Raw genomic sequence first — 13,373 nt, forward strand, 5'->3', positions numbered from 1 at the left:
TATATTTATATTGTATATACATGTTTCTCATCTGCTTATTTGTACATTATACACTGCCTGGCCCAAAAAGAATGTTGCAACCAAAAAGAAAAGGTCACACACTCTAATATTTTGTTGGACCGCCTTTAGCTTTCATTACAGCACGCATTTGCTGTGGCATTGTTTTGATAAGCTTCTGCAATATCACAAGATTTATTTCCATCCAGTGTTGCATCAATTTTCACCAGGATCTTGTATTGATGATGGGAGAGTCAGACCACTGCGCAAAGCCTTCTCCAGCATATCCCAAAGTTTGGGGTTAAGGTCTGGACTCAGTGGTGACCAATCCATGTGTGAAAATGATGTCTCATGCTCCCTGAACCACTCTTTCACAGTTTGAGCCTGATGAATCGTGGCATTGTCATCTTGGGAAAAAAAAAATCCACCGATGGAAAAACCTGCTCATTCTTCCCCCACAGGCTTGTACAGTAGGCAGTAGGCATGATGGGTGCATCACTTCATCTGCCTCTCTTCTTACCATGATGCACCTATCACTCTGGAACAGGTTAAATTTGGACTCTTCAGACCACATGACCTTTTCCATTGCTCCAGAGTCCAATCTTTTATGATTAGCCTCACTGATTAGTGGTTTTCTTAAGGCTATGCAGCTGTTCGGTCCCAATCCCTTGAGTTCCCTTCGCACTGTGCGTGTGGAAATGCTTTTACTTTTACTATTAAACATAGCCCTGAGTTCTACTGTTGTTTTTCTGCTATTTGATCTCATCAAACTTTTAAGTGATCGCTGATCATGATCAGTCAGGATTTTTTTCCAACCGCATTCTATCCCCACTATCCTTCCAGTTTCTTATAATACGCTGGACAGTTCTTAACCCAATTTCAGTAGTTCCTTAGATGTTTCCTCTGCTTGATGCATGCCAATGATTTGACCCTTCTCAAACAGACTAACATCTTTTCCATGACCACAAGATATGTCTTTTTTTTTTTGGCCAGGCAGTGTAGTTCTATTTGTATTTTGGGCTACCTTTGACCAGCTTTGTTCTCCTGATTGTGAAATGTGTCTCTCTGTCTATTGAGGTATCTGGAGGGCAACACATTCTGACCTACTTCTGGTTAGATTCAGTCATGACTGATCTACTTAATTTGGATTCAATCATGACTAACTGATCTTCATTGTGTGAGTGAAGGTCCAGGGGTTGGCTTCCAACTGTGAGGGGCCAAAGGTAACCGGCGATAAAGTGCTTAGCTAAGTTTGAGCTGCATGCCAAATGGTGGGAGATGCTTAAGACAGGTCAACTCCTCTTTTAGTCTACTGGATAATTTACCAAAGTGACCAATTCACACACCTAGAAGTGGGTGTGTACTGGAAAAAGGAACTCTAAAGGCCCGTGCAGGAAGAGAAGAAGGGTGGTGGCACTTGGTAGATCTCCTGTCATAGATTATAGGCTGATAGGAGCTCTGATGGGGCAGAGGGCAAAGCATTTTGATTTCCGCAGATCCGCAGGACTCAAGATTCTGTTTTAATAAAGACTGCTCTATCATTCCACCCAGCTTTGCATACACAGAATTCTTTTATCGTCAAACTACACGCCAACTCAATGGAGGAGGAAAGCCCAGAAACTACACTATGCTCCTGTCAATTGTTCTGTATGTATGTATGTGTTGAAAACAATGTTAAAAATTGAGTCAAACTGTGTGCACATACTTAGCCAATAAAGCAAGTAAAGAGTCTGAAATCTAAAGGGTTTGCTCTGGATTCTAGCCGCTGGCCCCCTCACACAGTCCTCCCAAATACTCCCACACTCTCATTTATTTTAGATGACGGATAAGATTCACACCAGCACAGCGGCCCCACTGGATTTATCACATTCTTGTAGACTCCTGTGTTTTAGCAGCAGGTTCCCAGCACACTGAGGCTGGCATTCATATAGCAATATATCAGACAGAAATTTGGTCTTTTTATGTACACTATGCGTGACTCATCCTCCGGGGGAGTTGCGCTAAAGATAGCACAAGTGTCACTGCAATCGTCTTCTCAAACGAAAAATTAATTAGCGAAATAAGATGAATGTCATCAACAGCTCAGCATGGTCAGGATGTTTTCAAAGATCAACCCATTTTAGGTCTGCATGGAAAATCTCCTGGAGTCCTTATCCACTGTGATGGGCCTGTATAAGGCTGTTGGTGAATTATTAACCCGAGCACTTCAACAGATTTTGCCTATAAAAAAAACAATTTAGGCATCTTTGATTCTATTTTTGTGCCTTACTAAGCAGGAAAGCACTCAGACGGAATTAACAGAAAGTAAATATTTTGGCATGTTTGCCCTCTCCCCGTCTGTTCAAGTTAAATGTGCAGGAGATAAAATTTTAGCAAGCTTATTTACTATATAGTGCGTCACCATTGCAAATGCATTGCCCTTAAATAGGCATGGAGTTGAGCTGAGAGTGTGAATGCAGCTTCAGTAAACAGCTTCAACTTCATGGGGGTAAACAGGAACCGCAAGGTGAACCAGTGTGAGACAGCGCTGTGAGGACCTCATGATTCATCTTGATAAAACATGAGAGTAGCATTTGAAAGACTGGAGGGTTCGCTCTGAAAATAAACTTTGGTTTCAAAAACAGGTTTAGGAAGCTTCAAACAAATGTTTAAATGTCATTATTGAAGGGTTTGGCACTCAATGAAAATGTTAAATACGTGATCTCGACAGGCCTTGCCCATTTTCAAATCCACTCTTTCAGCTTTGCATGATGGGATGTCCGACAAAAATCTGAAAAAAAAAGGGATCTGAAAAAGAAAACATGCTCAGACCAATCTGTGAGAGAACAAACCAGGGTTCAAAACCAGGTAGCAAGCAGTGGTGCTTTTTGGTCAGATATTTAAAATTGGTATTATGTCCTGTTTCTTTCTTGAGTCAATATCTGCAAGAGATAGAAGAGACCACCGTATCTCTGCTGATTATAGATAATTGCTGTGTGATTACAAAGGAACAGTCTGCCAGATTAAAGTCTTTTTTAACACATCCGAGGCTGTTGCTTACTAAAAACTGCAACCTCATCATCTGGACATAATGAGGTCATTATCTTGTAATCATGAGAAGTAAGCGCTGGAAGACAGCATCATAAAATGCTGAAATAAAAACTAGTGACTTCTCATGTGAACAGCAGTATGACACTCCCGTTCATCAGCCAGACACATCTGAAATTACATAACCATTAAACAACTTTTGATCAACATGGTAAGGTTCACTGTTCTTTGTTCACTTCAAGTGAACAATGATCTTCCCTCGTCATTTGAGCATTTGAACAAGTCACTGTATTTGAATTTAACTGAATTAAAATTGGCTTGTAATTTACGAGTTGAGCTGAAAGTGTTGACTTTAATTAGCCATGCTAGGGACATGGCTGTGTGAAAACATCAGTTAGTTATTGGTCCACCACTATGGTCCTACCTGAAATATTAAAGATCCATCTTAATCCATCTTCTGTCCACTGTGAGTTAATCCCTATTTGAATGGGACAAGTACCACCTAATGTAGAGATTTTGATATAACCACCATACATCACTGTTGCAATAAATGCATTCACGCAGGACAAGTGTAATCTGTGTTTTACTTCATTTAATCACTGGGCCTCTGTGCTTGGTGAAATATGGCAGGTTACTGGTGATGGAATTTTTGCTTTGCCTGCTTACAGTTGCATGGGATTAAGACCTCAGACAATCTCTGCAATCTCTACCTTGCAAATACGGCTTTAGACAAGAAGCAGCAGCTGAACAGCCAGGACAAACTACAGAAACGTGCTGGTCAGCATGCTGACAAATATTTCTGAAAAAGTTAAAATAATGTCATCAAATGCAGCCTTGTTAAACTGTTGGCTCGCTGTAGACTCTTCACAGTACCCTGTTCACAGGGTACTAGTATCACCAGGGAATTTCAGTGAATTAGGAATTAGTTATTGCCACCCTATGTTTGTGTTTCATGTGGCACGTCCACAAAGGGTAGAAGAAGTCTGTATTGGAACATTAACTTTCGGAAGCAGAGCATCTGTCCTTCAACAGCCATGTTATATGTCCTGAGTTGATTTGCCTTCTGTCAACATGTCTTACATCATAACCACACATTTACAGCTCCTCAAGATCAAGGAACCTGTATATGACAACCTTTTGTTGTTCCTAACTCTGTCATCACTTCTAAAGGTCAATATAGCCGATTACACAGCACAGCTGTTGATTGCTATTAAACATGAGTAGCAAGAGAGAGCAGATGTCAATAGACTTGCAATTCTGTAGCACTTTTCCAGTATTCTGACTGCTCGAAGCGCTTTACAATTTCGGTCACATTCACCCAGTTGCACACCGATGGCAGACACTGCCATGCAAGGTGCCAGTCTGCTCATCAGGAGCAAGATGGGGTTCAGTATCTTGTTCAAGGACACTTTGACATGCAGCTGGGGGAGCCGGGAAATCGAACCCGCAACACTCTGGATGACCTGCTTTGCCACTTGATGTACAGCTGCCCAATGTTAATCAAAACATGTCCTGGAATTACTGAGATGTTGATTTGCACAGGACGAGTAATATTATAGTACCTCAGATTGTTTGTGAAATTCAGTGGGTTGGGTGGAATTGTACTTTACAAGTCATGGAAATGGCAGAATTGCACAGATGATCGCGGGAAGTAAGCGAGCGTGTTACCCAAGTAATATGACTGCCTTCCAAACTTTAGACTTTTAGGCTTTAGACAAGAAGCAGCAACGACTGCTCGACTGGCTACAGACTCAAACTCTGATTAGCCAACACATCTTTATTTGTTGAATAGTTACAGATATGATATAAATAAGACAATGACATAATTTAATAAATGTCTACATACAGTATGTATTTCTCTGTCCATCACATGAGAAAACACTTTAAAATGCAAGGCGACATCGATACAAACACTCAAAGTTAACACACCATTCATTACTCTGCACAACGTTTGACAGATATGAACATCTGAATACAGCTTGACGTAATCAGGTCACATTGCGCCCTTCTCTCCTGCTGTTTGGTTACTACATGTCATGCAACAGATCAATACTGCGACGTTAAAGCACGCGTTGAATTCCTGCGAGGCGCACACAACGACTACATCGGCACGGTGCGGGGATCTTGTCTACAGAGTACAGCCAGTTGTTGCCATGGTCACCAAGTCTGACATCGATATCACCCATCTGTTGTACGAACATGTGACAGGACTCGTGGCAAATGTAAAGCTGGCGGGTGAGTCACATGTAACACAGTAACCGTTCTGGGTCAAAAACAAAAGATTGTGACTCAGATGACGCGTCGCTCGGTGTCACACCACAATAATTAGATCAAACACTGGGTCACGACTAAACACTAACATTTTAATGCTCTACTTTTATCATTCTTCGATTTCTCTTTCTTACAAACAACTTGATACGCTACTCTAAAGAAGGAAAACTTTACACGTTATCACTTAAACAAATCCCTCACACTGCCCCATGTGCAGTAGGGTTGAAAGCAGGTGAGTGTGTTGGCTGCAGGTAGCTTTAGGTTGTGTTCTGTTTAGACCATCAGTATAACCTCATGGCTGTGACTCAGAGTATAGGTTGTGTTCTGCAGTGAAACCAGAAGCAAAAGCTGATCTTCATAATGCAAACATTTAGACATTCATTTCATCCCTGTTTTTGTACGTTCATCTTAAACATATTAAACACATGAGAGCTGATGATGAATGCAGTACAGGAAACTAATACAATCTTTCTCTGTTTTATGCACAAGTGGACACACACAAGCAACTCCAAACCCTTAAAATGATCACCAAAGACTTGAACAGGAAGTTAAAGTATCGCTTGTCACATTAACCTTTAAGTCACCACTTACTAGTATCTACCAACTAATACATTTTCAGTCTTTGGCACCTTCCTCTAGTCTTTCTTTCCTGTCCATTTGCTGTTTATGCGCCTCCTGTCAACTCCTGCCTGTTCTCGGCATAGTCACAGGTTTTCTTCTCCTGAGCAGCGGTGTGCTGACACAGATTCTGCAACACTTCGGAGTTCAGAAAGCGCCTGTAGGAGTCTTTCTCCATCAAGGTGTAGATCATCCTCTGAGCCTCGCTAAAACAAGACGGGCAGGCGTTCTCCACATTCTGCTTCGTTTCCTCTCTAGTCACTGCGTCCAAGTTGACCTGAAATGACACCGAATGAAATAAAAGAAAAGGTTAAAGGTCAAACAATATCAACCGGAAGGGAAACGTCACTCAGAGAAAGTAAAAATCTTAAGTCATATTGCTCTTCTAACATATAATATTTTTTTAAAGTTAAGAGATTATTGTTGAAGTCTGGCAACAAGAACACCAGAAGGGAAAAAAATGACAATTTACAAAAAGAAAGAATATTACAAAAATAATTAACACTGTCACAAGGCAAAGCACAAAGCTCTGGTACAAATAGGGCCAAAATACACCCAAATCTTTACCCTCAGTTTATTTTATTTTTACTTTTTTCATCAAGAATAAACCCAAAAGAAAGAACTGAGTAGAAAGCCAAAGCAAAGTACCCAGCTGCCTGGATGCTGAGAAACCATCGAGGGTCAGTCTCTAATCAGGTGCAGTATTCATAGCTGTGCAGTCATAATCAGCCTCAAGTGTTCACTTCATTGCAGGAGAATGTGCAGTTGCATTAATTGGATTTACAGGCATGCCCTTAAGGTGTTCTTCAGGCTTTGACTCAGTTCTGTCCTGTTCCCTATTTTTCTTTGGCTCCTTTAAATTCATTTCTGGCTTGTTTCCAGAGTTACCATCTGTCTCACCTCACGGGGAGCATCTGCCTCCACATACTGCTGGTAGATCTGCCTGGCTCTGCTCGCCCGCTTGGAAGGGGAAATCTTCTTGTAGTCTTCACAGGCGACCCAGAAGTCCATGTTCTCCTCGCTGAACTCCGACTTGAGAAAGCTGGTGAAGACCGTGCGACCCGCTGAGACCAGACAGAAAAAAACATGTTCGTCTTTAATATCCAGTGCACCATGGGTGCAGGTGTAGAAGTTGGTGACTGCAATGAATTGTAACACATTTTGTGTAAAATCTGGCAATTTGGGTATTTGTCTCAATTTTAGGTCATTTCCACTGAAATGGTCAATTTTAAATTGTAAAAACAGTATTCTTTCGCCGGAGAATGACTCATTGTGTTGCCAGGAACACGGCTGGGAAAATGTCCAAACTGTAGCCAAAATTAGCGGTCTCTTGCCTGGCAGCTGTCTCGCACAAAATTAACGTATCCATGGTTTGTAGAAACGTACAAAGCCAACATTTTATTCTCTGTTATTGCTGATTGGGCTGGTTTTCCGATAACAAAAGCCAGTCAACAGACGGCACTTTAGCCTTAGGATACATTTTAGTCAAATTGATTATCGTCTGAATCACTACCGCTCCAAAATCCCATATGTCTGAGAGGACAGATGGAGGACCCCGCTGAGGCCACGATGAGATAAACAAGACTGATCGACCAATGAAAGCTGACGGACGATGTCAGAGAGGAAGAAGGAGGATGCTTATGTTTTAGGGTCAGCGGATGAGGTCACGGAACAGAGCCGGTCAGAACTCAGCTGGTTCCCTCAAGGCCATTGATCCCCTTTGTGTCCACGCACTCACACAGTGTAAGTCTCAGAGGGCTTGTGCGCGCACACACACACACAGACACATACACACTCGACACTGGTCAGCGAGCCCTGAGGGGCCACTGAGGAGTGCCTCGAGACACGTAGCTCTAGCGCAGAGCATGAGAACGCCTCAGAGACTTTCCTTGAGCACATCATGAACACAGAATTAAAGTGTCAGAGGATCAGAGCAGGTCGATGCGAGTCAACTGCACTGTCAAGTCAACACATCTTCTGCACTGCACCTGCAATGTCTAACTTTGTGACAAAGAGTGAAGAATTACAAATCATTTACGAGTTTGCCAAAACTTTACTGGCAATCATTAGCGAGGAATGTGAAGGTCAGGGCCTCGGCCGCGAATATTCCCATGATCACAGCAGCATTATGTCACAGGAGACTAGTGATGTTTAGTTCTTTTTTAGATTCTTTTCATAAACCCTGAGAGAGATTCTGCCGGAAAACTAATGAGCAGAGCATCCGCCTGGCTGCTGGTGTCTGCTGGGCTTATTAGAGTCAGACAAAGTTTTTTTGGATTCGAACATTAAATTGCTCGCCTCGTTCCGGTTGAGGTTGAACGTTTTTTTTTCTCTTCTTTTTTTTTTTCATGTGTGAAGCAGAAATGGAACACTTACTTTCACTGCTCATCATGTGGCTGAAGGATTCCTTCCATTTCTCCACCTCGGTTGCAGTAGGCACCCTGAAACACACGTGCAGACAAGGTTTTCAATGAGGCTGCAGCGGCTCTCCGAGCTGTAATCAATCACTGAGACTGAGAACCTTCATCAACATATATCAACAAGGTTTACTAAGTTCATTATTGGAGCGGTGTGTCCTCAACTGCTGGCTTCCTGTCATCCAACTCAAACAAATTAAAGCTTTTGAAGGTTTCCATGCAATAAAACCTAGAGGGAATTGTCACTAATCACCGATCAATAACTGCCGCAAATCTCTTCCTGCCAGCCTTCAGTAGCTGACATTTACCCACCAAAACCTACAGCACAGTAACGCTCCTTTAACAATTTCACCGCCTCAGAAACAACAGCAAAAATAATTGGCAGCCGTAAAGATTAGAAAAGACTGATCCATATTTGTCTTAATCGCTTGTGTTGTGAATGGGGCGAGATATTGTTGCTGAGCAATTATAGTGGGAACAATGAATGATTATTTTTTTTCTGTAACTGTGTCTGAATGGGCTGCGTGTTCCTGAAAGGGAAAGGTCGGGGTGAGCGTAGTCATTGCTCACCTGCTCATAAAGAGCACTAATTGCCTTTTCTGAGGGAACATAGTCTCAGGGCGGGTCATGAAGGCCAGAATAAGACCTACGATAAGCCACAATGTGTTCCTCTGCCAGTGTGGTTCAGTTTCAAAGTGTAACACTGTAACAGAAACAGTCATCACAGTGTATGTCAGTGTAATATCAAGCACGCTCGTGCACGTCAACTCATTCATCACCAGTATCATTCAGTGACACTTTACACTGACCATCATTGATAAATGGTAAGCTACTAGCATTTAATTACATGTTATTTAGTAGTTATTTGGCTGTAAACAAACAACACCATTTTTTGAACCATTAATTAATGGTTTAGGAAGAATGTTACAGTGAAACATTATTAACTAAAGTTTAACTATAGATGTACTTTATTTTAATGGTGGATATGAAGTGTTAACCATCACTCTCACCATCAAATGTCTCCTCAGGAAATAAGTCATGTGCTTTGGAACAAAAGGTGTTTTGGTCAATAAAAATTGCCCGCACACTCAAAATATTAAAGTCCCTGCACACAATCATTAAAGATTGCTACTAATTAAAGGGACCACATTCAGAATAAAGCAGAAATCATCATCCTCTGACAGACATGTATCCTCCTTGTGCTTGCTAACACTACCACCTTTTCCCCCCCAAGTATTTCCATGTGCAGAGCCTGTCCAGATGGGAAGGCAATTAATGAATTCCTTCTAATGCAACAGTACTTTCCTTGAGGAACATGAGCGGAGAATGAGTTTATTTCATCACAATCTGTCAATAAAATCTCTTTTAGAGCTCCTGGAAATGAAGAGTAAACACAAACGTGTCCTCGAAAGCATCAACAAAGTGAACGAACACAGATTTGAGTTCCTCTCACCTCTTCGCAGCAGCGGCGGCAGCAGTCGTGTTCACTTTCGTCTGCTTCTGATCTGCTGCTTGGGATTCAGGCTTCTGGAGCAAGAAGCTTATTTTGTGCTTGATGTCTTTGGCGCTGTGGAGGACAGTGAGCGGGATGCATTTCAGTTTTTTTTACAGTGGTAATATCCCCACTGAGACTTGCCCTGTATGAGGACTGTTTTAGGCAAACAAGAGGTAAAAAACTGGTTTGTGTTTTTCTATATTCAAGTGCTGTTTCAAGTCATGTACTGGTTTTAATATGTAAAAATAAACAAGCTGAATCTCTGAAGCATTCACAGTTTCAGGTATTCAAAGGCTACATTTGCTGTCATCTCATCAGGAATACATACTAACACATTCATGCACCTCACTTACCTTTTCAGGCATGTGGCAGGAAGTGTTGCAAGTCCCTTACACATGGTGGAGAGTTAAACGATTCCAAAGTCAGTGCTGTTGCTGCAAATGACGACACGGAGGGAACACTGTGGGAGTTCCTATAGCAGTGTTCTCCAGTATGAGACAGAAGGCTGCTGGAGTCTCCACCCCCAGCAGTGGTTTTATAGCTCCAGAGCGCACGATGACAGAAAACTGACCAATCACCATGCCCGGGGAGAGAATAACAGACAGAGGGGGGCAGGCAAGGAGGGAGAGAGGGAGAAAACTGAACAGGAAATTTACAGCAGTTGTACCCAAAACAAAAGGTGTTTTCATTTGTGTGTGTGTGTGTGTGTGTGTGTGTGTGTGTGTGTGTGTGTGTGTGTGTGTGTGTGTGTGTGTGTGTGTGTGTGGGAAAACACTTAAACTCAGTGAAAAGTTGCGATAGTTTACAGGGCAGCACATTAGACTGGCGCCCCTCAATAAAAGCCTCTTTGTGTTCCGATGTTACATGCTAACCCTATACTGTATATTTGTTTTTAAAAAACTCTGAATATCTGATAATGTTCCTCTTTGCAGTAAGGGTACACAGTGTAATATATTAATGTAGGCTACGTGAATTGAAACTGCGACTTTTGAATGCCACTGCCAGTTAAACTTCACAAAAGGGAAGCAATACTTTTGTTTTTCAAAGAGTGTACATTTATAAAAAAAAGATGAAGAAAAACGGTCATGTATGAAGTATATATTAATAGTCAGCTACCGTGCATCAGGGTTTACATTATTCCATATGGTGGCTTTTTGCTATATTGTGCCAAATTAAAATAACAACAGCCAAAATGTCTGGTTGGAAATATGCCAAAAAGATAACTTCATTAACAAATGTTAAATGATCTAATATTATGTGACCTCTAACATGTTGGCACAACAACTTAAAATATCAGCTATTTTGCAAAAATGTGGTTTTGCCTACATTTTGAGAGATTCTCTAATGCTGTCCTCCACTAGCGCGTTCTTGTGTGTTCCACTGTTTCATCGTGCTCATTTCGAGCTGTTTCATGTTCACTTGCTGCTGCTGAAAACACCCTGTGATGCTGCTTCACAATAAAAGCTTTTAAATGACAGGGGGCTTTTACTCTGAAGAAGTTATAATAACTGAATTGCGTTTGTAGGTGAATTAGCGGAGCCGCTTTGACTGGTCGATGTTACTGCAGGGATGGAGACAAGAGTGTCCTCGCCTTAAGACACACCTTTGGGCAGGCAGCTTAGCAGTGGTGGAAAAGCACGACAAGTGTTTGGTCATGTGCAGGATTTTTTCTGTCACCATTTACTATGAACACATGAATGGTGTCATGCATTCATAAACGGATCAAACTGTCAATCTGTGACTGCAAAAAATAAATGGCAATTAAAATGCATATCTTTTTTTTTTCCAAAGGTTAAATACTTTCCAGGGCTTGTCTCACCACCATCCTCAACACACTGTAATACAAAATGCACTTTTTTTGAACTGTGATGTCATCGAGTGTTTTGATGATGGTGTAGAGGTGGTGGCGGGCGGACTGTTGTCGGTTCAGATATTGCTCCGGGGTATAAGATGTTTTTGGTTCAGAAAGTGTCATTGTTTAGGGTCCTGTATGGTGGCCAGTGGCAGCAGAGACAAGAGGTGAAGAAGGAGACGGTTTCATCAGTGAAATTTGTGACTGTCAACAGAGCACACATCATGTGTTACCTGCATACTGCCTACTCTTTGGAGTGCAACATTTTATGCACTCAAAACCTGCACAGGAATAGTTTGCAGCCTGGACGTGGGACACAGCTCATACTGCATACTGTGGTGAAACACGCTCAAGCTGCGAGGGGGTATTTGGTGTTTCTGCATGATCTATAGTTGCAAAGAGTGAAGAATTAAACGTCAGACACAAAATACCATAAATGAAATCAGCATTAAAATGATTAGAATGTAGCGCATCAGCTTCAAAACAACTGACCTTTTACACAGCGTCTGCTGCTGAGCAACAGCTATAGGCGCTGCAGATCCACAGAGATCAGCTGTCTAGAAGTCTGCACAGTCCTCTGGCAGAATCTCCTCCCATCGTGTGATTAAGACCTTTTTCTGACCTCGGTGTGTTTAAACAGGATTGCCGTCCATCCATGAATGCAGAGACCAGCTCAGAAACACAGCAAGGTCTGCTGAGGCGTTTGTCAGAGTGTTTGTCAGAGTGAATATATAAAAAGAAAGAATTATCATTATCAACGACCATATTTTTTATATTGACACCATTTGTGACCTAAGAAACAGCCAGTTGGATGGCACAGGGAATAAACTCAGGGGTGTCTGTGTTTAAGAGTCAGACTTTCATTACAGAAAGGTATAAAATGAGTACAGTCACCTTGTTGTTGGCATCGGGGGAAATTTTGGCTGCACTCTGTCTTCCATTCTTGGCCGCCTAGCTTATCTTGTCTTGTTCATTTTCAATGACTTGATTATCAAATAGATATGAAATAGCTTGAGGATACATCATTGTTTTGACTGAGGAGGTACATGAGCTGTATCCTGTGCTCACCATCTGTTGTCACTTCTTAAAGTCCCTGTTGAGAAACTGTGAAGCGTCTCAAAACAGTGACCCTGACAGCTTAGATCTGCCCATTCATGTCGAGGACGAGCTGGTTCCACATCTGCAGCCTCACTCTAAGGTGATAAATAAATAAGACTGAGCTGCAGACAAGCAGATGTAAGTTCAAAGTCTAGAGGATTACCATCTAAAAAATGCACGCATGAAAACAAACACGAGGTCCCTCTTTAATTCTCCTTATTTTACACATGACCTCATATCCAAATCTGTAGCCCTGGCCAGTCTTTCCTTTTATCTGCTGCCGAAAATCAGCTCGGATTCTTCTCTATGAGTGATTTAAGAGCAGCTGAAGCAGAAACATACCTTGCTGATTTGCAGCTTACATGTGTTGGCATTTAAAGCATGGAGGGCTGCCAAAGGCTCCCTTTTTTAAAAAGACAAATGAATGCAAACAGCGTGGCCAGTTCTCAAAAGATTGCTACAATCAGAGAGGAGGTCGTAATGGTTGTTTGTGCTTTTGGCGAATGGATTTGTAAATGTGCTGGCTCCCTATAATCTACTGACGAGCGTTTTTACACGGTTAACAATTCACTTTCATCAAACCAGAAAAACACTGCAT

The 13,373-nt window shown here is 41.8% G+C and overlaps 1 protein-coding gene across 1 annotated transcript; it reads right to left on the bottom strand.

The window, feature by feature from the left end:
* Positions 1–4,781: 4,781 nt before the first annotated feature.
* On the bottom strand, positions 4,782–10,323 carry rgs4 (regulator of G protein signaling 4). The gene is made up of 5 exons (XM_037116054.1): positions 10,179–10,323; positions 9,784–9,897; positions 8,290–8,354; positions 6,814–6,977; positions 4,782–6,190 (listed from the first exon to the last, which is right to left on the bottom strand). Exons 1-5 carry the CDS (start codon positions 10,220–10,222, stop codon positions 5,960–5,962), a joined length of 618 nt encoding a protein of 205 aa, XP_036971949.1. The 5' UTR covers positions 10,223–10,323; the 3' UTR covers positions 4,782–5,959.
* Positions 10,324–13,373: the final 3,050 nt, after the last annotated feature.

This window comes from Acanthopagrus latus, chromosome 11, assembly GCF_904848185.1.
Source record: "Acanthopagrus latus isolate v.2019 chromosome 11, fAcaLat1.1, whole genome shotgun sequence".
Lineage (NCBI taxonomy): Eukaryota > Metazoa > Chordata > Actinopteri > Spariformes > Sparidae > Acanthopagrus > Acanthopagrus latus.